Here is a 25,476-nt window from a genome sequence, read left to right as displayed (position 1 = left end):
AAATAGTGTGGATGAAAGGAGGGTTGGTTTAGGGTCATTAACTAAATAGTGTGGCTGAAAGGAGGGTTGGTTTAGGGTCATTAAATAAATAGTGTGGATGAAAGGAGGGTTGGTTTAGGGTCATTAAATAAATAGTGTGGATGAAAGGAGGGTTGGTTTAGGGTCATTAAATAAATAGTGTGGATGAAAGGAGGGTTGGTTTAGGGTCATTAAATAAATAGTGTGGCTGAAAGGAGGGTTGGTTTAGGGTCATTAAATAAATAGTGTGGCTGAAAGGAGGGTTGGTTTAGGGTCATTAAATAAATAGTGTGGCTGAAAGGAGGGTTGGTTTAGGGTCATTAAATAAATAGTGTGGATGAAAGGAGGGTTGGTTTAGGGTCATTAAATAGTGTGTATGAAGCTAGCAAGCGGGATGAATAAAGAGAAAACAATACCTTAAAAAAAATCCATACATTTATAATTTTTTTGTAATTGATATCTACAGTGCATTTGGAAAGTACTCAGACCTCTTCCCCTTTTCGTTAAGTTACAGCCTTATTCTAAAATTGATTAAATCATATTTTTACCCTCATCAATCTACATACAATACCCCAATAATGATGAAGCCAAAACGGGTTTTTAAACTTTAGTTTTTGTTGTACTTCTACCCCTTTTTTTCCCCTCCCCAATGTCGCGATAGCTAATTGGTAGTTACAGTCTTGTCCCATCGCTGCAACTCCCCTACTTACTTGGGAGAGGTGAAGGTCGAGAGCCATGCGTCCTCCGAAACACGACCCTGCCAAGCCGCACTGCTTCTTGACACAGTAGCCGCTTAACCAGGAAGCCAGACGCACCAATGTGTCAGAGGAAACACCGTCCAGCTGGCGACCGAAGTCAGCTTGCCAGGCGTCCGGTCGGCCAAAAGGAGTCGCTAGAGCGCGATGGGATAAGGATATCCTGTCCGGCCAAACCCTCCCCTAAACCCGACAACGCTGGGCCAATTGTGCGCCGCCTCATGGGACTCTCGGGTCACAGCTGGCTGTGACACAGCCTGGGATTGAACCCAGGTCTGTGGTGATGCCTCAAGTGCCTTACACTGCTGCGCCACTCGGGAGGCCCCGAGGATAAACATTTTTGCAAATGTTTTAAAAATGAAAAACAAAAACAACTTATTTACATAAGTATTCAGACCCTTTGCTATGAGACTCGAAATTGAACTCAGGTGCATCCTGTTTCCATTGATCATCCTTGAGATGTTTGTACAACTTGATCGAAGTCCATCGGTGGTAAATTCAATTGATTGGACATGATTTGGAAAGGCACACACTGGTCTATATAAGGTCCCACAGTTGACAGTGCATGTCAGAGTAAAAACCAAGCCATGAAGTTGAAGGAATTGTCCGTAGAACTGAGACAGGATTGTGTCGAGGCACAGATCTGGGGAAGGGTACTAAAAAATGTCTGCAGCATTGAAGGTCCACAAGAATACAGTCACCTCCATCATTCTTAAATGGAAGAAGTTTGGAACCACCAAGACTCTTCCTAGAGCTGGCCGCCCAACCAAACTGAGCAATCGGGGGAGAAGGGCCTTGGTCAGGGAGGTGACCAAGAACCCGATGGCCACTCTGACTGAGCTCCAGAGTTCCTCTGTGGAGATGGGAGAACCTTCCAGAAGGACAACCATCTCTGCAGCACTCCACCAACCAGGCCTTTATGGTAGAGTGGCCAGACGGAAGCCACTCCTCAGTAAAATGCACGACAGCCCACTTGGAGTTTGCCAAAACGCAAGATTGAACTCTTTGGCCTGAATGCCAGGAAACCAGGCACCATCCAGTGAAGCATGGAGGCGGCAGCATCAAGATGTGGGGATGTTTTTCAGCGGCAGGGAGATGAGTCAGGATCGACGGAAAGATGAACGGGGCAAAGTACAGAGAGATCCTTGATGAAAACCTGCTCCAGAGCTCTCAGGACCTCAGACTGGGGTGAAGGTTCACCTTCCAACAGGACAACGACCCGAAGCACACAGCCAAGACAATGCAGGAGCAGCTTAGGGACAAGTCTAAATACTTATGTAAATGTGATATTTCAGTAAAGATAATATTTTTAAAAAAAATACGTTTTTACTTTGTCTTTATGGGGTATTGTGTCCAGATTGATGAGGGGGAAAAAACAATTTAATATATTTTAGAATAAGGCTGTAACGTAACAAAATGTGGAAAAAGTCAAGGGGTCTGAATACTTTCCGAATGCACTGGATAGGCTACTTTGAGGTTATCTGGCATTAGTGAAATAAACCTAACTTTAAAGGCCTAACCGTACATGCAGCAAATTAGCCTACGCCCCACTCACCAAATTAGCCTACGCCCCACTCACCAAATTAGCCTACGCCCCACTCACCAAATTAGCCTACGCCCCACTCACCAAATTAGCCTTCGCCCCACTCACCAAATTAGCCTACGCCCCACTCACCAAATTAGCCTACGCCCCACTCACCAAATTAGCCTACGCCCCACTCACCAAATTAGCCTACGCCCCACTCACCAAATTAGCCTACGCCCCACTCACCAAATTAGCCTACGCCCCACTCACCAAATTAGCCTACGCCCCACTCACCAAATTAGCCTACACACCAATCACCAAATGCTTTTGAGAACGGGAGAAGAGAGGGCCAGAAAAGTCATGTTTGGGAAAGATTTGGTGACGTGGTAGAACAGGACAGCAGCTATGTTACGATGTGATGATTGTGAGGCGCTGTAGCCTACAAATTTAACAGTCACAAGACAGGGACTTCAAAAACAGGCCTACGGCACTTCAAGGGAACTGTAGCCTACTGTTCAGATTGGGTTAAATGGAAACTGGACACTGACTGTCGGTCTATTACCTCTCATAAAGCCTTTAATATTAACTCCTGCAGAATGAAACATTTCTTGCAGTAAAATGATACACTAAATTGTAAAGCAACATTTTTTTACTCGGGAACAGGAGTGGAGAAATATGATTTCTTTCTTTCAGCATCTTCAGGGAATGTGAATGTGCAGTTAGCACCTCTACAGACGATCCCCATCTTTATCAGGATCATAAAAGCTAATAGTATTTCAACCACATAAAATATACATCCAAACCAAACTGAAACCTGATCAGAAACATGTTGGATGGTTTTCACAGCTTTCCTTACAACCGGTCAAACTGATGTTCTTTTGAAATGTCGCAAAGAACCTTTCCAGTTTAAAAAAAAATTGTAATTACATTTTTTCCCCGGACCCTAAACGTCTATGCTCTGCAAAGAAGCAGAGGTGACAAAGAAAACTTAGTGGGTCGAAAGAAGTGCCCTGGACAAAACGCAACATTACCTGTCTCAGCAGACATGTCTCCGTCTCTGCACCCCAGCTCCAGGTCTGAGTCCTCAGAGGCTAGAAAGGCTTCGTTCAGAGATAGTTCACCCAGCTTGTCTGTCAGTTTGGTGTCTTCCTCATCTCCAGACGGTTTGGCTGCGTCACCATCATCATCATCCTCCTCCTCCTCTCCTCTAAGTTCAGCCTCGTGTCCGTCTCTTTTTACAACCCCCTCAGGGGATGGGGGACTCTGCTCTTCTGACATCACAGTGGAGTGGTTGTTGGACACAGAATATACAGACACTGGTTCACAATCCTCCTCCTCTGTGTGCCCTGCCCCCTGAGGTTTCTCTTGGTCCTGCTCTGAGGGAGCGGTCTCGGACCTCTCGGTCTCTGATGATTGGTTCTCAACCAGAGGCTCCTCCTCCTCCTCCTCCTCTCCCTGGGTACTATTTCCTGTCTCCTCTCCCTCCTCTGCTGGGGCCTGGCTCTCTGCGGTGTTCTCTGAAGGTGTGAAGCTGTCCAGGGTGACTAGCTTGTGCTGACGTCTCTGGTTCTGTGGACACAGACATTACAGCGTGGTTAACATGCTCAAAGTTAATACAGAAAGAAAATGCTGTCTACACTGCTACAATACTGCTACTGCTTCCACACTACTACTGCTTTAATTGTGCTAATGATTAAATACTGCTTTAATACGGCTACCGCTTCCACACGGCAACCGCTTCCACACGGCAACCGCTTCCACACGGCTACCGCTTCCACACGGCTACCGCTTCCACACGGCTACCGCTTCCACACGGCTACTTCTTCCACACGGTAACTGCTTTATTAATGCTACTGCTTACACCTTGCTACGGCTTTAATACTTCGACTCCTTTAAACTACTACTGCTTCCACACTGCTACTGCTTTAATACTGCTTCCACACTGCTACAATACTTCTGCTTCCACACTGCTACTGCTTCCACACTGCTACTGCTTTAATACTGCTTCCACACTGCTACAATACTTCTGCTTCCACACTGCTACTGCTTCCACACTGCTTCCACACTGCTACAATACTTCTGCTTCCACACTGCTACTGCTTTAATACTGCATTGACAATGGATTTCGTTGGACGGTGTATACCATGTGTATAGTGTACATACCATTAATAAAACTTAAATTCACAGTACGCTATTCATTGAGCTCTCGTCAGACGTAGTGCACTATATAATCAAAGAAAATCCCAAGTTTATTTAGAATAGGTTACCAGAATACTCCTGACTGTACCTTGGCCTGTTTCTTAGCCTGTTTCTTCTGCTTCTTGTGCTGGTACTTGCTGCCCACGCCAGTAGGAAGGTCATCGGTGTCACCGTTGGTCATGGAGAGAGGGCTAGGGCTGTCCCCGTTATTATATTTCACCTCACTGCTCTGGTTCCCCGCTCCTTTCTTCTGACTCTTCTTCCTGTAGGTCTGAGAGACCGCGGCAACCATGACGTTAAGCAGTAGAGCATAACGGTAACACGGCATAACACGCCATAACATGACACAACATGACATAACATGGCATAACATGCCATAACATGACATAACATGACATAACGGTAACATGGCATAACACGCCATAACACGGCATAACACGCCATAACATGACACAACATGACATAACATGACATAACGGTAACATGGCATAACATGACATAACGGTAACATGGCATAACACGCCATAACATGACACAACATGACATAACATGACATAACGGTAACATGCCATAACATGGCACAACATGACATAACGGTAACATGCCATAACATGGCACAACATGACATAACGGTAACATGCCATAACATGGCACAACATGACATAACGGTAACATGCCATAACATGCCATAACATGGCACAACATGACATAACGGTAACATGCCATAACATGGCATAACATGGCACAACATGACATAACGGTAACATGCCATAACATGGCATAACATGGCACAACATGACATAACGGTAACATGCCATAACATGGCACAACATGACATAACGGTAACATGCCATAACATGCCATAACATGGCACAACATGACATAACGGTAACATGCCATAACATGAAGATAAAACAGCTGGAAAAACGTCAACAAAATGTCCTCATCCATCGTGGATTGACAGCATGTGTTCGTGATGTCATACACCACTAGTGCAACATGTTGTTTTCACGATGTCATATCCAGCGAGTGTACAAAAAAAAGACAAATCTGTCATCATCATCATCATCATCATTACCTGGTCCGAGACAGGAAGGGACAGATCCAGAAACATCTCTTTGACCGAAGACACCTACAACAAGAAAAAAATCAACGACAACAGACATGCAACATTATTCTGGATGTGTTGCCGTCGTTGGGCATTAGAGGTCAATAGGTGTTTATAGGGGATGAATATCTTTAGTATGGTTCAGTTCAATAGGTGTTTATAGGGGATGAATATCTTTAGTATGGTTCAGTTCAATAGGTGTTTATAGGGGATGAATATCTTTAGTATGGTTCAGTTCAATAGGTGTTTATAGGGGATGAATATAATATCTTTAGTATGGTTCAGTTCAATAGGTGTTTATAGGGGATGAATATCTTTAGTATGGTTCAGTTCAATAGGTGTTTATATGGGATGGGATGAATATCTTTAGTATGGTTCAGTTCAATAGGTGTTTATAGGGGATGAATATCTTTAGTATGGTTCAGTTCAATAGGTGTTTATAGGGGATGAATATCTTTAGTATGGTTCAGTTCAATAGGTGTTTATAGGGGATAGATCTTTAGTATGGTTCAGTCCAATAGGTGTTTATAGGGGATGGGATGATCTTTAGTATGGTTCAGTCCAATAGGTGTTTATAGGGGATGGGATGATCTTTAGTATGGTTCAGTTCAATAGGTGTTTATAGGGGATGAATATCTTTAGTATGGTTCAGTTCAATAGGTGTTTATATGGGATGGGATGAATATCTTTAGTATGGTTCAGTTCAATAGGTGTTTATATGGGATGGGATGAATATCTTTAGTATGGTTCAGTTCAATAGGTGTTTATAGGGGATGAATATCTTTAGTATGGTTCAGTTCAATAGGTGTTTATAGGGGATGAATATCTTTAGTATGGTTCAGTTCAATAGGTGTTTATAGGGGATGAATATCTTTAGTATGGTTCAGTTCAATAGGTGTTTATAGGGGATGAATATCTTTAGTATGGTTCAGTTCAATAGGTGTTTATAGGGGATGAATATCTTTAGTATGGTTCAGTTCAATAGGTGTTTATAGGGGATAGATCTTTAGTATGGTTCAGTTCAATAGGTGTTTATAGGGGATGAATATCTTTAGTATGGTTCAGTTCAATAGGTGTTTATATGGGATGGGATGAATATCTTTAGTATGGTTCAGTTCAATAGGTGTTTATAGGGGATGAATATCTTTAGTATGGTTCAGTTCAATAGGTGTTTATAGGGGATGAATATCTTTAGTATGGTTCAGTTCAATAGGTGTTTATAGGGGATGGGATGATCTTTAGTACGGTTCAGTTCAATAGGTGTTTATAGGGGATGATCTTCAGTATGGTTCAGTTCAATAGGTGTTTATAGGGGATGATCTTCAGTATGGTTCAGTTCAATAGGTGTTTATAGGGGATGAATATCTTTAGTATGGTTCAGTTCAATAGGTGTTTATAGGGGATGGGATGATCTTTAGTATGGTTCAGTCCAATAGGTGTTTATAGGGGATGATCTTCAGTATGGTTCAGTTCAATAGGTGTTTATAGGGGATGATCTTTAGTATGGTTCAGTCCAATAGGTGTTTATATGGGATGGGATGAATATCTTTAGTATGGTTCAGTCCAATAGGTGTTTATAGGGGATGATCTTCAGTATGGTTCAGTTCAATAGGTGTTTATAGGGGATGATCTTTAGTATGGTTCAGTTCAATAGGTGTTTATATGGGATGGGATGAATATCTTTAGTATGGTTCAGTTCAATAGGTGTTTATAGGGGATGAATATCTTTAGTATGGTTCAGTTCAATAGGTGTTTATAGGGGATGATCTTCAGTATGGTTCAGTTCAATAGGTGTTTATAGGGGATGAATATCTTTAGTATGGTTCAGTCCAATAGGTGTTTATAGGGGATGATCTTCAGTATGGTTCAGTTCAATAGGTGTTTATAGGGGATGATCTTCAGTATGGTTCAGTCCAATAGGTGTTTATAGGGGATGAATATCTTTAGTATGGTTCAGTCCAATAGGTGTTTATAGGGGATGATCTTCAGTATGGTTCAGTTCAATAGGTGTTTATAGGGGATGATCTTCAGTATGGTTCAGTCCAATAGGTGTTTAGTTGTTGGTGTAATAGGGTAGAAACTGAAGCGGAGTGATAAGACCTGTTAAGTTGCTTTACGTACCGTCTTGCATTGCTGACACATGACCGTGCTGGTCATCTCCCCGCCAAACACCTGGTCTACGAAGTTGTTAGGAGCTCCCTTCTTCTCATATTCTGGAACAGGCAAACCACGAGACATGGATAACGAAGCATAGACACAAGGGACGTATTGGACTAGGGTCGCCTGGGAGAGTTACCTAGGCTAACGTAAGAATATTTGGACGATAAATACACAAAAAAACGCAGAGGACTAAAAAGGTCAAGAGGGAGTTAACGATCAATGGGTCAGAGACACGGGATGAATTTGTCTAGGCGTTGAGCCTGAAACAGGATACTTGCTCTTTGACCATTGGCCCAGTTTTATTGCAAGGAATTCTAATTGGTGAACCACAGGCTAGGGTTGGGTTATAAAACGACATCCTGTCTCTTCGTTCTGTGGAGAGAATCACTGAGGACAGGGGAGAATGAACATCTACCTCTCAGCATAACATATATATGATTTGTCCTCTTTTGAATAAAGCTCTTTTTCTCCCCCTGATTTGCTTTGGGGTCTGTTATTGAAGAGTAACATCAACCGCTAACACTAACTACATGGTATTTAATATACTCTGGTATGCAAGATGTTCAAATTCGTGGACTATCAATCTAATCAAATGTATTTACAGTGCATTCGGGAAAGTATTCAGACCCTTTCACTTTTTCCACATTTTGTTACATGGTGGGCACTGCGCTCATCCACCTCTGGCCTGCTCGCCTCCCTACCTCTGAGGAAGCACAGTTCCCGCTCAGCCCAGTCAAAACTGTTCGCTGCTCTGGCACCCCAATGGTGGAACAAGCTCCCTCACGACGCCAGGACAGCGGAGTCAATCACCACCTTCCGGAGACACCTGAAACCCCACCTCTTTAAGGAATACCTGGGATAGGATAAAGTAATCCTTCTAACCCCCCCCCCTTAAAAGATATAGATGTACTATTGTAAAGTGGTTGTTCCACTGGATATCATAAGGTGAATGCACCAATTTGTAAGTCGCTCTGGATAAGAGCGTCTGCTAAATGACTTAAATGTGACTTAAATGTACATTACAGCCTTATTCTACAATGGATTAAATTATTATTTGCTCATCAATCTACACACAATAGCCCATAATGACAAAGCAAAAACAGGTTTTTAGAAAAGTTTGCAAATGTAAAAAAACAATACAGAAATACCTTATTTACATAAGTATTTAGACCCTTTGCTATGAGACTCGAAATTGAACTAAGGTGCATCCTGTTCCCATTGATCATCCTTAAGATGTTTCTACAACTTGATTGGAGTCCACCTGTGGTAAATTCAATTGATTGGACATGATTTGGAAAGGCACACACCTGTCTATATAAGGTCCCACAGTTGACAGTGCATGTCAGAGCAACAACCAAGCCACGAGGTCAAAGAAATTGTCCACAGAGCTCTGAGACAGGATTGTGTTGAGGCACAGATCTGGGGAAGGGTACCAAAACATTTCTGTAGCATTGAAGGTCCCCAAATGCACAGTGGCCTCCATCATTCTGAAATGGAAGAAGTTTGGCACCAGCAAGATGCTTCCTAAAGCTGGCCGCCCGGCCAAACTGAGCAATCTGGGGAGAAGGGCCTTGGTCAGGGAGGTGACCAAGAACCTGATGGTCACTCTGACAGAGCTCCAGAGTTCCTCTGTGGAGATGGGAGAACCTTCCAGAAGGACAACCATCTCTGCAGCACTCCACCAATCAGGCCTTTATGGTAGAGTGGCCAGACGGAAGCCACTCCTCAGTAAAAGGCCCAAAGGCACCTAAAGACTCTCAGACCATGAGAAACAAGAGTCGCTGGTCTGATGAAACCAAGATTGAACTATTTGGCCTGAACGCCAAGCGTCATGTCTGAAGGAAACCAGACACCGCTCCTCACCTGGCCAATACCATCCCTACGGTGAGGCATGGTGGTGGCAGCATCATGCTGTGGGGATGTTTTTCAGCAGCAGAGACTGGGAGAATAGTCAGGATCGAGGGAAAGATGAACGGAGCAAAGTACAGAGAGATCCCTGATGAAAACCTGCTCCAGAGCTCTCAGGACCTCAGACTGGGGTGAAGGTTCACCTTCCAACAGGACAATGACCTTAAGCACACAGCCAAGACAATGCAGGAGTGGCTTCAGGACAAGTCTCTGAATGTCCTTGAGTGGCCCAGCCAGAGCTCGGTCTTGAACCCGATCGATCATCTCTGGAGAGACCTGAAAATAGCTGTGCGGCAACGCCCTCCATCCAACCTGACAGAGCTTGAGAGGGATCTGCAGAGAAGAATGGGAGAAACTCCCCAAATACAGGTGTGCCAAGCTTGTAGCATCATACCCAAGAAGACTCGAGGCTGTTATCACTGCCAAAGGTGCTTCAACAAAGTACTGAGTAAAGGGTCTGAGTACTTATGTAAATGTGATATCTTTTTATATATATATATATATATATATATATATTTTTATAGGGTGGTGTGTAGATTGATGAGGGGGGAAAAAACTAATGGAATCCATTTTAGAATAAGGCTGTAACGTAACAAAATGTGGAAAAAGTCAAGGGGTCTGAATACTTTCCGAATGCCCTGTATAAAGCCCTATTTACGTCAGCAGTTGTCAAAGTGCTTTCCAGATACCCAGCCTAAAACCCCCGAAGAAGAAGCAACGCAGAGGCAGAACCCCTAGCCTTACCCTTGACTAACTTCTTCCATTGTTCAGCATCTCTTCCATGTTTTTTCAGTGCTTCCGATATTCCAGAGCTCAGTCTCTGGAGAAAAAAAAAAGGAATGATACAGGTGTATGTATGTATGTATGTATGTATGTATATATATATATATATATATATATATATGCTACAGCAGAACAGGATTCCATTTAGAGGGGAAAGGGAAGTCTTATTTGGAGGTTAGGTACACTTCCTGTTCAGCTAAATAACCCTAATGACTTTACATCTAAAATGTCCAAACTAAAGATGTTGAATTATGAAAAAGAGATCATTATCTCTTTAAAAAAAAATTTTTAAAAAATTTAAAAAAATGACACTAAAACAGTTCTCCTGTGTGTCTGTAGTCTATTATTGGTTACCAGTGTACCAGGAATGAGATCTGGTAAAAACAGTCTTACTTTCATCTCCTCAGCTCTCATCCCATCCAGCAAGTAGCGGAGAAGCTCCTGGCTGTCCTGCTGCTGGAACCCTTTAAACCGCGCCGCTCTGATGAGGTGAAGTGGGGGGGCGATTAAAAATAAATAAAAAAAACGTTCTGATGTAAGAGTGCTGATTTCAACAGAAACTTCACTTGAAGGCAGAAATCCAAAAAAGAAAAAAAAAAAAAAAGCTACATTAATATGTATAATCTCACTACTCACTTCTTGCAGACCTGACTGAAAAGTTCTCTCGGGGTGACCACCCCCTTCTTAGTCTCCTGGATCTCATTCAGGATGTGACACATGGCCACGGTCAGAGAACCCGGAGGACCGAGCTGCACCAGGATGGGTTCCTGGAGGAAACAGCATCATCAGTAACAACAGAACAGGGTATTCCGTTGAAGTATAAACCAGACTTGGCTGAGTAGGGGGGGGTCAGTCAGGAGAAAACATTTAGTTACAGTGTGATCTACTGAACCTCCAGGTTTAGTTCATTAGGATCTCTATTAGCTACTGCACATGCAGCAGCTACTCTTCCTGGGGTCTACATAAAATATACAACTACATAACAAGTACAGAACAGTAAGATGAGGAGGTCTAACAGGAGAGGAAGGGAACCTACCAGGTCTGAGGAGACTCCAGGTGAAGAGAGGTCTAACAGGAGAGGAAGGGAACCTACCAGGTCTGAGGAGACTCCAGGTGAAGAGAGGTGAGGAGGTCTAACAGGAGAGGAAGGGAACCTACCAGGTCTGAGGAGGATCCAGGTGAAGAGAGGTCTAACAGGAGAGGAAGGGAACCTACCAGGTCTGAGGAGACTCCAGGTGAAGAGAGGTGAGGAGGTCTAACAGGAGAGGAAGGGAACCTACCAGGTCTGAGGAGGATCCAGGTGAAGAGAGGTCTAACAGGAGAGGAAGGGAACCTACCAGGTCTGAGGAGACTCCAGGTAAAGAGAGGTGAGGAGGTCTAACAGGAGAGGAAGGGAACCTACCAGGTCTGAGGAGACTCCAGGTAAAGAGAGGTGAGGAGGTCTAACAGGAGAGGAAGGGAACCTACCAGGTCTGAGGAGACTCCAGGTGAAGAGAGGTGAGGAGGTCTAACAGGAGAGGAAGGGAACCTACCAGGTCTGAGGAGACTCCAGGTGAAGAGAGGTCTAACAGGAGAGGAAGGGAACCTACCAGGTCTGAGGAGACTCCAGGTGAAGAGAGGTGAGGAGGTCTAACAGGAGAGGAAGGGAACCTACCAGGTCTGAGGAGACTCCAGGTGAAGAGAGGTGAGGAGGTCTAACAGGAGAGGAAGGGAACCTACCAGGTCTGAGGAGACTCCAGGTGAAGAGAGGTGAGAGGTCTAACAGGAGAGGAAGGGAACCTACCAGGTCTGAGGAGACTCCAGGTGAAGAGAGGTGAGGAGGTCTAACAGGAGAGGAAGGGAACCTACCAGGTCTGAGGAGACTCCAGGTGTGATGGTGACACTGGTCTTCTCTTCAGCTGTCACCTTGTTGATGACCTGTCTCAACATCTGTGTCTGAGAGAGGGTCTGTAATAGAAACATGGAGAATAATGGTTTATTACTCTAGTAATTCTGAAATAAGTCTACTAATAAATAGCAGTATAAACAAGCTGAATTGTCACATTAACACCAAGGCTGTGTATGAAAGGGATGCCAAATACCTACATAGTGTGTGCTACTTTTTGACCAGGACCAATAGGGCTCTGGTCCAAAGTAGCGCACTATATGGGGGCCCTATAAGCTCTGGTCAAATGTAGTGCACTATATGGGGCCCTATAAGCTCTGGTCCAAAGTAGTACACTATATGGGGCCCTATAAGTTCTGGTCAAATGTAGTGCACTATATGGGGCCCTATAAGCTCTGGTCCAAAGTAGTACACTATATGGGGCCCTATAAGTTCTGGTCCAAAGTAGTGCACTATATGGGGCCCTATAAGCTCTGGTCCAAAGTAGTACACTATATGGGGCCCTATAAGCTCTGGTCCAAAGTAGTGCACTATATGGGGCCCTATAAGCTCTGGTCCAAAGTAGTACACTATATGGGGCCCTATAAGTTCTGGTCCAAAGTAGTGCACTATATGGGGCCCTATAAGCTCTGGTCCAAAGTAGTACACTATATGGGGCCCTATAAGCTCTGGTCCAAAGTAGTGCACTACACCATGTAGCCATTTCGGACACAGTCCAAGGTTCCTTACCTGAACAACGGAGTTGAAGAAACAGGTGTTTCCAAGGTTACTGAGTCCTCTAACTGACAACGCACCGCTGCTGACTCCTCCCACTGCACCGCTGCTGACTCCTCCCACTGCACCGCTGCTGACTCCTCCCACTGCCTTCTGTCCTTTAGTCAAACTGCTGTTTTCTTTCAATCCACTTTCTTTCTTGCCGTTCTTCTTCTGGTTTTCTTTCGGTTGTGTCACTGTGTTCTCTTCCTTCTCTTCTGGCTTGGTTTCCTGTTGCACTTCTATCATGCTGTCCTCCAGCTTCACTATCGAATGCTCTGAGTCAATCACAACATAATATCATTACAATACTAATCAAATCTGATGCTTATCTAATCATGTAGTCGTATTGCGGTAGAATTCTGTGAAAATTGATGGACTGATTTAATTTAATCATTCAAAAGTAGAAGGCTGCTCCAAGCAGAGACAACATTACATACAATAGAAATGATCAAAGAAGCGACACACTAAAGCCCAACAGGAAACGTAGGCTGGATATGGGACTCACTTCTCTGTGGACTTTGTTTCCGAGGCTCAGACAAGGCCTGTTTCTTAATGTTGTTCACCAACTGAGCCAGATGGCCTGTTTTAGAGTACTGGACATCATCATCACAGATGTAACACCTGTATCACAAGACAATGGTCAGGGATGTAAAAAATGTTGAGGGGCAAAAAAAGGTGATGTTTTTGACAACCAAACCCCCCCCCAAAAAAAACAAGCGTATTGTGTAGTGTAATGTGGTAAAACGCACTTTAAAATATGAAATTATAAATATTTTTATTATCCTTGGTTCTAAACTTTGACCCAGAGTTTTGCCTGGTCAACTCACGTAGTCAGGTAAAACTCCTGTCCCTAGTTATTGGGCCCGTCACCAAGCTTTTATTCAATACAATTCACTGATCCTTGTGTACAATATGTCGTTCTTCTACATGTGCAGTCTTCAGTGAGAGTGATGCAGGGTCTGGAGTTCACCCTGACCACACAACTTTCTCAGGAAAAACTCTGGTCTATTTTTCTTCTGGTCATTGGGACAATGGTCAGTTAAACCTCCTGGACCCAGTACGATAAGAGGAACAGGGCCCGTCCCAAATTGCACCCGATTCCCTACATCTTACACTGCTTTTGACCAGAGCCCATACGTAGTGCACTATGTAGGGAATAGGATCCCATTTGGGACACATAGCTCGCAGACACAGTGTTCTTTGGCTCACCAGACGCTCCAGTTGTCCAGGCTGAGCACCAGACAGTGAGGGTCTGACCGAGGCTTCTCGTAGTGCTTGACAGCATGCTGATCCTCAGAGGTACGCCCACACCCCTGGCAAACCAGAAAGACTGTTAGTCAAGTACATTTCACACACACACATCTCTACAAACTAATGTATTCAAGGAACCTTACTCTGTGTCCGCATTTTAAGCACATCCATATCGTTGGTGTTTCTCTCATCTCCTCTGATGGAGCCTGTACAGCGGCTGCCGGCTCTTCACCCTTACAGTCTTGGCAGCTGTTACAGGCGGAGTCGATCCCAGTCTTCTTCAGGAAGCTGGAGTCTACACCTTTACGGATATGGTTGCACGACGGACCTGCGGTGAGAGGGACACACCAGAGAGGAGATCGGCTAGTTCGTGGTAGTTAATAATGACATTGTATCTGTCCTGTATTGGTGTGTGTGTGTGTGTGTGTGTGTGTGTGTGTGTGTGTGTGTGTGTGTGTGTGTGAGAAAGACCCTACCAGTCAGGTCTATGACTTCGTCCTCTCTAGGACCTTTCTGTCGCCTCTTCCCCATCTTGTCTGGAAGACTTTAGACACCTGACCTAGACAGAATGAGGAGTCGTCACAAACTGCAGGTTAGCCAGAGAGGAGTGTAACGTTAGCTAGCAGTTTCATGTTACTCAGATCAATTTAAAAAAACTTCTGGACTTGGAAGAAAGAAAAAAATAACTTTAGTTAACTTAACGTTACTACCTAGTTGTCAATTCTAGGAACAGATTTAGTTAGCCTACTTATAAGCTATGTAACGCTAGCTAGTTAGTTCATAAGAACAGCCATTGTTACTGTAGCTATCGTTACCGTCCATGGGCGTCTCAAGCATCCACTACAATGTTTTGATTCATGTATTTGTCTAATTGCAAGAAAGAGATCACACAATATATCAAACACAGCCAGTAACGTGGTTAAATAGGTAACCGTCACCAACCTACCCGGCAAAGCAGCGTTATTTGTGAATCACAGTCGGCAGTTTCGTTTTTCCTTCTTTGAGTAAGACTTCAAACTATGCATATCTTTGTGCCGAGTCCCCATCTATAGCTAACGACCTTAAGAAAAAAATACACCAAACTAAATGATAACTATCCATATTTTAAAACAACATCTTTAATAAGCCAGTTGCCACATATACTTGAACAAAAAAAATAAAAGAAGAAGAAGAAGTGCTGTGGTGGTGTAACGGTCACAGATAGAACAATGAGACAGATATTTTACCGGATGTAGAAAATGTGAAGCATCCGCTTGGTGTTTCCATCAAATATGCGTGTGAGAGTCTTCCCTGTGGCTCAGTTGGTAGAGCATGGTGTTTGCAACGCCAGGGTTGTGGGTTCCCACGGGGGGCCAGTACAAAAAATATATATATAATAATAAATATATAATAAAAATGCATGAAATTAAATGTATTCACTACTGTAAATCGCTCTGGATAAGAGCGTCTGCAAAATGACTCAAATGTAAATGTAGAGGAAGCCGGCAGTGGGAGAAGATATTGGCCAACATTCTGCACATTTTCTCATAGATAAAAACATATTTCAATAGTTTTCTGTTCCCAAAACGAAATCTGTTATGAACAGAGTGGACTAAGTTTTTGTAGGCTACCCTTTGCAAGAAAAAAATACAATAAATCGCGTTGTTTAGGAGTACAACGTCGAATTAAGTTAATGTTCACGCGCACTTCCGAGTAGGCGTTCCCTAACGGAAATATGCAGATAATGCTGAAACGCGCCAATAGGATCTCGCTAGCTCTGCTTGGCGCCGCCCACCTCCTTGCTTGTTCCGCCTAAGTGTGACTCATTTCTTCCCGTTGGAAACGACAGGCTGTGGTCTATCTTGGTTTAGTTAGAAATCTTTGGTACCATTGTGAAGAAAGGTTGTGACTAGAGGGAGTACGGCTACGACCGGAAATGACTATTCGTTGCAGGTTAGAAGAGCATTTTTAACTAAGCCGAACCCTTTTCCTAACGTTAACATAATTCAAATCAAATGGTATTTGTCACATGCGCCGAATACAACAGGTGTAGACCTTACAGTGAAAGGCTTATTTACAAACACTTAACCAACAATGCAGGTCGCCTAACCTGCCACGTGAATTATCCTAACCTTCTACATACATTCTCCTAACCAAATACGAAAAAGTTACTTCCGGTCGTAGCTGCGTTCCCTGAAGTAGGCAATAAATAAATACTTCCGGGTCACCAATTTGTGGAATTCTTCAGAATAAGAGGCTCGTCCTGTATGCTTTGTAAATTATTAATTACAGCGAACATTAGGTGACATCTACAATATGATCGATATTTTATACTAGTTATCATACAAATAATAATTACAATTATTTATGAGATATATTTTTATTATTATTTTCTCGTCTAAATGGTGAACAATGTTTTTTTATGTGTATTCCAATCATTTATTGCACAGAGTTAAACGTTTGCTGTACATTGTGTCGCAGTAAAACGGGGTACATTTTTACTCCGGAGCACTTCTAGTTTCCAAATCCACAGAGTTCACACCCAGAGGAGCGTCGCTGCTCATTTTAAAGGCCCCTTAAAGAGTGGCGAATCAGTTTAAATATAATCGGACATCTTTTATTTTTAATAACAACCAAATATTTTGTATAACTAAACCAAGATAGACCCCAGTCTGTAGTTTCCAACGGGAACAAATGAGTCATTCTGGTCAGAACAAGCAAGGAGCCAAGCAGAGTTCCTATTTCTGTTAGGAAACGCCTTCTCTGTACAATAAACTCAATTCGCCCTTTCGCACCTTCTAAACAACGCGATTTATTAAAACGTTTGCAAAGGGTAAAGTCTACAAAACTTAGTCCAATCTGTTCATAACACATTTTAGTTTTGGGAACAGACAACTGTATTGAGAACAATTATTTAATCGATGAGAACATTTTGCAGAATATCGGCCAAAATCCATCTCGATCCATTTCCTCTCATGGAAATGCCAAGCGGAAGCTTCACAGTTATACGTCCAGTGAAATATCTGTCTTACTGTTATATCTGTGACGACGGTATATGTGTTACATTATATCTGTCCCGGTGTACAGACGATCCAGTAAGTAAATGTAACCGGGTTGTTAAAACGCCACGCTAGCATTTGTAAACTAAATCGCAGGGATTTTAATTAATTCTATTTGGTAGTGTGTCAAGTTGACGTGGTGCAAATAATCACTGATTCACTCTTACAGAATCGGATTTTCTGTCCAGCTAGCCATAGATAGATAGCTAACTAATTTTTATTTTTTTAACGATTTGCAACTAGCATGCTGATGGCTAACAACGAATTAGTTTGTGTCCTCCGCCCATGAAAAGCATGCTGTTATCTGTTCCGGCTCGCCTTATCAAGAGAACATGACACTCACTACCTGGTGGTGACGTGTAACTTCAGTTCTTTCAATCTTTTTTTGACATCTGCAGGTGCTGAAATAATCACTGCCCCACATGTCCTTATAGGCTAATTCTGAAAAAGGAGTCTTGCAACAAGGCTTCAAATACATACTTTCTGCAGGAATCTTGAGAATATTTATGGCCCATCTAGAGCAGGCAGAATCTCATCTGGCTGAGATAGAGCTACTCTCTAGTATGTACCCCGATGAAGACGAGCTGGTGATTACTGACCAACTAGCTGTAGCTGAGCTCAGGGAGTATGTGGAGGGAGCAACAGATACCTATCCTCTGTCCAGACCACACATCCTCATCAAACAGAAGATGGACACGGACACTGTGAAGGGGGTAGGCTAAAAGCACAGAACATGATAATCATTCTACATTCACTTGGCATGACTGATTCACACAGCTGAGACCATTTTTAATTGTTTTTATTTAACTAGGCAAATCAGTTAAGAACACATTCTTATTTACAATGAAGGCCTGGCAAAAGGCCTCCTGCGGGGGACGGGGCCTGGGATTAAAAAAATAAAATAATAATATAAATATAGAACAAAACACACATCACAACATATAGGGCAGGGGTTTTCAACTATTGCCATACGAGGTCCAGAGCCTGCTGGTTTTCTGTTCTACCTAATAATTAATTGCACACATGTGGTGTCCCAGGGTCAAAACCAGTCCCTGATTAGAAGAGAACAATGAAACAATGCAGTGGAACTGACTTGGAGGTCCAGAGTTGAGTTTGAGGGCTATAGGGTATATAAACACAGAACCTGACAATCACTACATTATATTCTATATTCACTGACTGTCATACAGTAGCTAGGGATATCTATTGACTTGGATCAGCTTACCAATATTTACGGCATTTTATATTTATTCATTTAAACATGAATGACCTTCCTTTGTCCTCTTCCGCTCAGGTGAACGTGACCATATCTTGCACCTACTCATCTGACTACCCTAATGTCTTACCTGAAATAGCTGTACGGTAAGCCAGTTCTGTAACCCTATAGCCTTAATAGAATTGTCTGAAGGACACAAATGAAGTTGTTTGAATTGAGTTCTCCTCCTCCCCTCCAGGTGTCCTGACCTTAGCCGATCCCAGCAGGCCCAGCTTCACTCAGACATGAACACCTACCTCTCAGAGAACTGCCATGGAGATGTCTGCGTCCTCTCTGCCGTGGAGTGGATCAAAGACAACGTACACCTGTACCTGACCGACAAGAGCACATCATCAACAGCAGCCCCTGGCAAGAAAGCGTCTCGGTCTACCTCCTCATCTCCGCAGCCCAAAGGTATCTTTTTACCTGGTTTATTTATTGTATGACATTATTTTCTGTATGTTAATGCATATGTTCCAATAAACATAACCCTTAGCACTTTGGAATTTTGACAAATAAATAACTAAAATGTATTGTTATGTTCTAAAATGAACCTATTAAAACTCAGATGATTAGTAAAGCTTAAAGCAAGTTTATTCACCCATTGGGTCAATACAGCTGCATAAGACACAAGACATTCACACAAGCACTGATATTTAACCCTTTCTCCTATGCTGAGTCTCCCTCTACACATCTGAACAGCCAATACATCTCGGTTGCTAGACAGAACCTTAACGATATCTGTTCTTCATCTGACCTGACCTCTCACCCCAAAGTGCTCACTCCTCCCCAACTCACCGCTGTCATGTTGACTCGTACTTGACAGTGTCTCTTCTCCTCCCAGAGGATCCCTGATGGCTGACAATAACATGTCCTGACATAATGTAAACGTTATACATTCCCCTCTCTCCCTCAGTGACATGAATAAGTACATTTCATATTTTCAGAACCCAACAGTATATATCATTGTAATGTATTATTATTATAATGATTATTATTATAGAGCAGTTCAGTCGCCTGTGGATCTACAGCCACCACATCTATAATAAGAGGAAGAGGAAGAACATTCTGGAGTGGTCCAAGGAGCTGTGTCTGTCAGGGTTCTGTATGCCTGGCAAGCCTGGGATCATCTGTGTGGAAGGCCCTCAGTCGGCCTGCGAAGACTTCTGGGCCAGGTAGGGGTTATAAATGTTTAATGTGTTTGTTTTGGGGGGGGGACGACTCTCCATCCATTCCACCTTAACATGTATATAGTTTTTTACAAACATAAAACGGCTCAATAGGAATACCATTAACATCAGATATAGCATAACACCACTCTAAAGGTTCTAGAACACACTCCTCTGTCTGTCTTACAGGGTGAAGGTTCTAACCTGGAAGAAGATCATTATTCGCCACAGAGAGGATGTTGCTGTGGACAGTCCGAGTGCTGAGGCCAGCATGGTGGACAACATGGATTCCCTCCGTAGGTTCACAGGGTTCGAGGAGGCCATGTTTGATCCACACGGGAACAGAGGAAACCATATGAACCTGGGCCAGCTCTATCAGTACCTCAACGAGAGAGGATGTGGAGACGTCTTTCAGCTTTACTTTGGAATTGAAGGAAGATAGTATAGTTGGTAGGGTTGGTCCCATAACTGTTGGTTGTACCCAAATGAACACTGTACCCAAATGAACCAATGGCAGGAATCAAGTACCCAAATGAATCAATGGAGGGAATCAAGTACCCACATGAACCAATGGAGGGAATCAAGTACCCAAATGAACCAATGTAGGGAATCAAGTACCCACATGAACCAATGGAGGGAATCAAGTACCCACATGAACCAATGGCAGGAATCAAGTACCCACATGAACCAATGGAGGGAATCAAGTACCCACATGAACCAATGGCAGGAATCAAGTACCCACATGAACCAATGGCAGGAATCAAGAACCCAAATGAATCAATGGCAGGAATCAAGAACCCATATGAACCAATGGCAGGAATCAAGAACCCACATGAACCAATGGCGGGAATCAAGTACCCACATGAACCAATGGCGGGAATCAAGTACCCACATGAACCAATGGAGGGAATCAAGTACCCAAATGAACCAATGGCAGGAATCAAAGCAATTGCACAGTAGATGATGCATTCTCAGTAGGAGTCTAGTATGACTTTATTTGTTGTTTACTGCGTTCATTACTAAACAGTACCTTCTAAATAGTACGATTAGCACAGTATGTTGTTTCAGTAAGTAGTATGCAAGACAGGTTTTGGACACGGCCATTGTCTATGGGGTGTTATTTTTGAATGTTAAAGAAATCTGCTTTATACCAAAACAATCTACAGGTTGAGCTCAAAACTACAGACCATTTTGTATTATTGAACACAGACACACGATCCACAAAGTCCTTACATACAGAACACAGTTGGTTCTCGGCAAAATCCCTCTGACTGTTCTTAGCCTGACACTCACCGACCGATGTAGCGCCTTAGGAGTCAGGGACAACAGAAATGAAGAGAGAGGGTGCTGCTGATCCCGTCTGCTAGCCTTTTAAAACCATAGCTAATCCACACAGAGATGAGTCCACAGTAAAGTGAGAATGGTGGTTGAGTGGGGGTTTATTCAACCCCTTCTCAAATACAGGCCTTGAAGTCTGAACCCGACTGGAAGTTTATCCTTCCCCTCTAAACACAGTTAAGATTCAGAACTGTGACACCAGGTAGGGGGTGAATCCCTAACTACCAGGGAGAAAAGAAAATCACCAGTGCTGTGGATATCATTGCTCAGATTTGTGTACGCCTGGTTTCCACACCTCGTCTCCTTCAGCCCCTATTTTCAGAAGCGTCAGCTCCAAATCCTTTGTATTGTGAGTCCAGGATCACCTGAAAGGTGGGATGGTAGTTTGGACCATACTAGCAGTCAAATGGAACACACAAACACAAAGTGAGAGTAGTTTTACAGATTTGTCACAAGTCTGATCAAACTTTATTTTATGGTTTTAATACATCTCAATACATTCTACAAGCAAAATACAAACGCAAAACAACAACATGTAAAATATGTGAACTGTATGAATAGGGGTCTATTACGCACACCTCTAGTAAGAGGCAACGCAACACCCTGCTACAACTCAACTCTCCGTGGTGTGAAAGAGGTATGGGACTGTAGGTGGAGGTATAGAGGTATGGTACTGTAGGTGGAGGTATAGAGGTGTGGGACTGTAGGTGGAGGTATAGAGGTGTGGGACTGTAGGTGGAGGTATAGAGGTATGGGACTGTAGGTGGAGGTATAGAGGTATGATTGTAGGTGGAGGTATAGAGGTATGGACTGTAGGTGGAGGTAAAGAGGTATGGGACTGTAGGTGTGAGTAAGGATGACAAAAGGCAGAGAATACCGTTTACAGAGAATTTATTCCGTCGCACGGTAATTTTGGGGAAAAGGGGCCGGACGGAACCAAAGCAAAGAAAGTAAATATCAAAGCCCCTCTCCTACCTTACCTGCCTACCCACTACTTACCTAACTAGCACCACCTGGTGACCTACCCACTACTTACCTTACTAGCACCACCTAAATGACTGAGTTAAAAACCTCAATGGTGCTTGGATAGAGAATACTGTGCTAATGGCTATGAATGGTTTGGCCTGGGAGATGAGTAACCTTGCCTTAGTACTGAAAACGTATGTTCGCTTCCTGAACCAATGTCTTGGCTTCAGCACAGTTCATCATGATTTGCGCATGTGAAATACAGTATGAGTTGCACCTGTATAATGATTTTGTAGTTACAAAAAAATATTTGAGGATAAATGCAACACTTGCAAGCACATAATCTGTGTGTGAATAAATACAACACTTGTAAGCATGTAAATTGATATGTGAATAAATTCAATAGGAATTGCAAGCATACAACTACATTTGAAAATGAATGCAACTAATTTACTAAACTTGCAACTGGTGAATCTTCTGTGAAGCAAAACTACATTTGTCAATGTCGAATCTGTGCGCTCTGAGTTTTGGCACTAATTTAGCGTCTAACCTCTGCCAAAAGTTTTGTAGCTGCAAACAAGCACCAGAGAATAACACGAGGTCTGGTGGACAGTGTGTTTTCTTCTGATCAATCCGGTCAGTTGTTGTCCTTCCTGAACGGGCTTTCACGTTTCACACGGTTCCGGTCTGGAAGCACGCTTTCCATCGTGCTAAATGTGGATCAAATTTGTTAAAATTACCAGCTAGCTACATGATATTCAAAGAATTTGGAAGTTACGACAAGGCGTTACTGACGAAGAGAAGAATTAAAACTAGTGGTTCCACATAGCATAACCGCTACAAAGCTAATGCTAGCTAGCCAGACTCTTTTCTATTGGCATAACATGGCTGGTTAGCGAGAGAGCTAACATTTAGAGGCTTCTGGCTAGCCAGCCTCTTTTCTATTGGCATATAACATGGCTGGTTAGCGAGGGAGCTAACATTTAGAGGCTTCTGGCTAGCCTGCATCTTGTGGTTTCTAGCTACGTACATGTCATTTCTTGCTAACTAACTAAAATGACAGCTGTAACAGAGATTATTATAGAATGGAGGAGATGGGAATCCCTGTGGGTAATAAATGGAGAGAGAACGTATAACGCCCCACTCAGCAGACTGATCCAAGTTGTCAAACTCAGTAACGCAAAATCCCTTCATCAAAGTCAACGGTATGAGTCGAGAACCCTGCCATTTTATCTTCGAAAGTACGTAATGTCACGATTCCAAAGCTATACGATATTACTGAAAACAAGTTAATTATCACACATCTAGGAAAATATATATAATGTACTTCTTTTAAATAAAAAAAGTAAATAAAACTTCTTGTAAATTGTTCTTCGCTGGGGTTTGTCGTGGCGCATTACCGCCACCTAGTGTACTGGAGTGTGGGCCAATATTTGCCACTGTTTCTAATGGCGACGTTTCTAAGTATACTCTAAACTGATTTCCTGTATCCCCTTCTCCCTTACGCTGGATTTCAGTCTCTTTCTTTCCCTCTCATACTGACCACACTGTATCAGTACATGCTCCACAGCCTCTGTTTCCAGGCAATAATCACACTTTCCTGTTGGATGCTTTCCCATCACATTTAAAGATGTATTCAACCTGCTGTGTCCCATCTTGAATCTTGTACAAATAGCCTCCTCCCTTCTGTCCCTTCCTGCCATCCTCCCCTCCCCGACTTTCCTCTGTACTTGAAATAAATGCCTCCCCTTAGTATCTCTATTCCACTGCTCCTGCCATCTCTGCACCATCACTAGCTAGCATCATGTCCGTATCAGACTTTTAGCCTCTGTTTACTACTGAGTGCTTGTTTAGCCAGTACATCATCATCTGCCTCGTTCCCCTCCGCCCCCACATGGATCAACACCCTCCCTATCTTCCTGTAGTCTCTCCAGATGGATCAACACCCTCCCTATCTTCCTGTAGTCTCTCCAGATGGATCAACACCCTCCCTATCTTCCTGTAGTCTCTCCAGATGGATCAACACCCTCCCTATCTTTCTGTAGTCTCTCCAGATGGATCAACACCCTCCCTATCTTTATGTAGTCTCTCCAGATGGATCAACACCCTCCCTGTCTTTCCGTAGTCTCTCCAGATGGATCAACACCCTCCCTATCTTTATGTAGTCTCTCCAGATGGATCAACACCCTCCCCATCTTTATGTAGTCTCTCCAGATGGATCAACACCCTCCCCATCTCTCCGTAGTCTCTCCAGATGGATCAACACCCTCCCCATCTTCCTGTAGTCTCTCCAGATGGATCAACACCCTCCCTATCTTTATGTAGTCTCTCCAGATGGATCAACACCCTCCCTATCTTTCTGTAGTCTCTCCAGATGGATCAACACCCTCCCTATCTTTCTGTAGTCTCTCCAATCAGATGGATCAATACCCTCCCTATCTTTCTGTAGTCCAATCAGACGGATCATCACCCCCCCATCTTTCTGTAGTCTCTCCAGATGGATCAACACCCTCCCTATCTTCCTGTAGTCTCTCCAGATGGATCAACACCCTCCCTATCTTTATGTAGTCTCTCCAGATGGATCAACACCCTCCCTATCTTCCTGTAGTCTCTCCAATCAGATGGATCAATACCCTCCCTATCTTTATGTAGTCTCTCCAATCAGATGGATCAACACCCTCCCTATCTTTCCGTAGTCTCTCCAGATGGATCAACACCCTCCCTATCTTTCTGTAGTCTCTCCAGATGGATCACCACCCTCCCCATCTTTCTGTAGTCTCTCCAGATGGATCAACACCCTCCCTATCTTTCTGTAGTCTCTCCAGATGGATCAACACCCTCCCCATCTTTCTGTAGTCTCTCCAGATGGACCAATACCCTCCCTGTCTTTCTGTAGTCTCTCCAGATGGATCAACACCCTCCCTATCTTTATGTAGTCTCTCCAGATGGATCACCACCCTCCCCATCTTTCTGTAGTCTCTCCAGATGGATTATCACCCTCCCCATCTTTCTGTAGTCTCTCCAGATGGATCACCACCCTCCCCATCTTTATGTAGTCTCTCCAGATGGATCAACACCCTCCCCATCTTTATGTAGTCTCTCATCAGATGGATCAACACCCTCCCCATCTTTCTGTAGTCTCTCCTCAGATGGATCAACACCCTCCCTATCTTTCTGTAGTCTCATCCAGATGGATCAACACCCTCCCCATCTTTCTGTAGTCTCTCCAGATGGATCAATACCCTCCCTGTCTTTCTGTAGTCTCTCCAGATGGATCAACACCCTCCCTATCTTTATGTAGTCTCTCCAGATGGATCAACACCCTCCCTATCTTTCTGTAGTCTCTCCAGATGGATCAACAC

General features: G+C 43.4%; 2 protein-coding genes across 7 annotated transcripts in view; one reads left to right on the top strand and one right to left on the bottom strand.

The window, feature by feature from the left end:
- Nucleotides 1–15,831, bottom strand: part of usp16 (ubiquitin specific peptidase 16) — a 31,495-nt gene extending 15,664 nt beyond the window's left edge. The window contains exons 1-15 of one of the 6 annotated variants that reach the window (XM_045704114.1): nucleotides 15,575–15,831; nucleotides 15,295–15,408; nucleotides 14,825–14,902; nucleotides 14,492–14,676; nucleotides 14,307–14,410; nucleotides 13,603–13,718; nucleotides 13,071–13,372; nucleotides 12,305–12,403; nucleotides 11,093–11,223; nucleotides 10,850–10,937; nucleotides 10,418–10,493; nucleotides 7,727–7,818; nucleotides 5,576–5,629; nucleotides 4,586–4,768; nucleotides 3,330–3,867 (exon numbers count right to left, since the gene is read on the bottom strand). In XM_045704114.1, the coding sequence (XP_045560070.1) occupies nucleotides 3,330–3,867; nucleotides 4,586–4,768; nucleotides 5,576–5,629; nucleotides 7,727–7,818; nucleotides 10,418–10,493; nucleotides 10,850–10,937; nucleotides 11,093–11,223; nucleotides 12,305–12,403; nucleotides 13,071–13,372; nucleotides 13,603–13,718; nucleotides 14,307–14,410; nucleotides 14,492–14,676; nucleotides 14,825–14,879 (2,023 nt within the window). In that variant the 5' untranslated portion in view covers nucleotides 14,880–14,902; nucleotides 15,295–15,408; nucleotides 15,575–15,831. The other 5 variants (XM_014163668.2, XM_014163667.2, XM_014163669.2 and 2 more) reach the window with 5 other exon arrangements.
- Nucleotides 15,832–16,883: 1,052 nt separating this feature from the next.
- On the top strand, nucleotides 16,884–23,469 carry rwdd2b (RWD domain containing 2B). Its single transcript, XM_045704113.1, has 5 exons — nucleotides 16,884–18,099; nucleotides 18,681–18,748; nucleotides 18,841–19,055; nucleotides 19,645–19,816; nucleotides 20,000–23,469. The coding sequence occupies exons 1-5, from the start codon at nucleotides 17,893–17,895 to the stop codon at nucleotides 20,250–20,252; spliced, it is 915 nt and encodes a 304-aa protein (XP_045560069.1). The 5' UTR covers nucleotides 16,884–17,892; the 3' UTR covers nucleotides 20,253–23,469.
- Nucleotides 23,470–25,476: the final 2,007 nt, after the last annotated feature.

This window comes from Salmo salar, chromosome ssa20 (genome assembly GCF_905237065.1).
Source record: "Salmo salar chromosome ssa20, Ssal_v3.1, whole genome shotgun sequence".
Lineage (NCBI taxonomy): Eukaryota > Metazoa > Chordata > Actinopteri > Salmoniformes > Salmonidae > Salmo > Salmo salar.
The sequence above is the reverse complement of the archived record's forward strand: the minus strand, read 5'-3'. Positions and strand labels throughout refer to the sequence as shown.

What these genes read in the sequence shown, in the direction of transcription:
- rwdd2b (XM_045704113.1), top strand. Translation starts at nt 17,893, where the DNA reads ATGGCCCATCTAGAGCAGGCAGAATCTCATCTGGCTGAGATAGAGCTA. An exon ending in TTACCTGAAATAGCTGTACG is followed by an intron (nt 18,749 to 18,840) that starts GTAAGCCAGTTC and finishes CCTCCCCTCCAG; the next exon opens with GTGTCCTGACCTTAGCCGAT. An exon ending in CTCATCTCCGCAGCCCAAAG is followed by an intron (nt 19,056 to 19,644) that starts GTATCTTTTTAC and finishes TTATTATTATAG; the next exon opens with AGCAGTTCAGTCGCCTGTGG.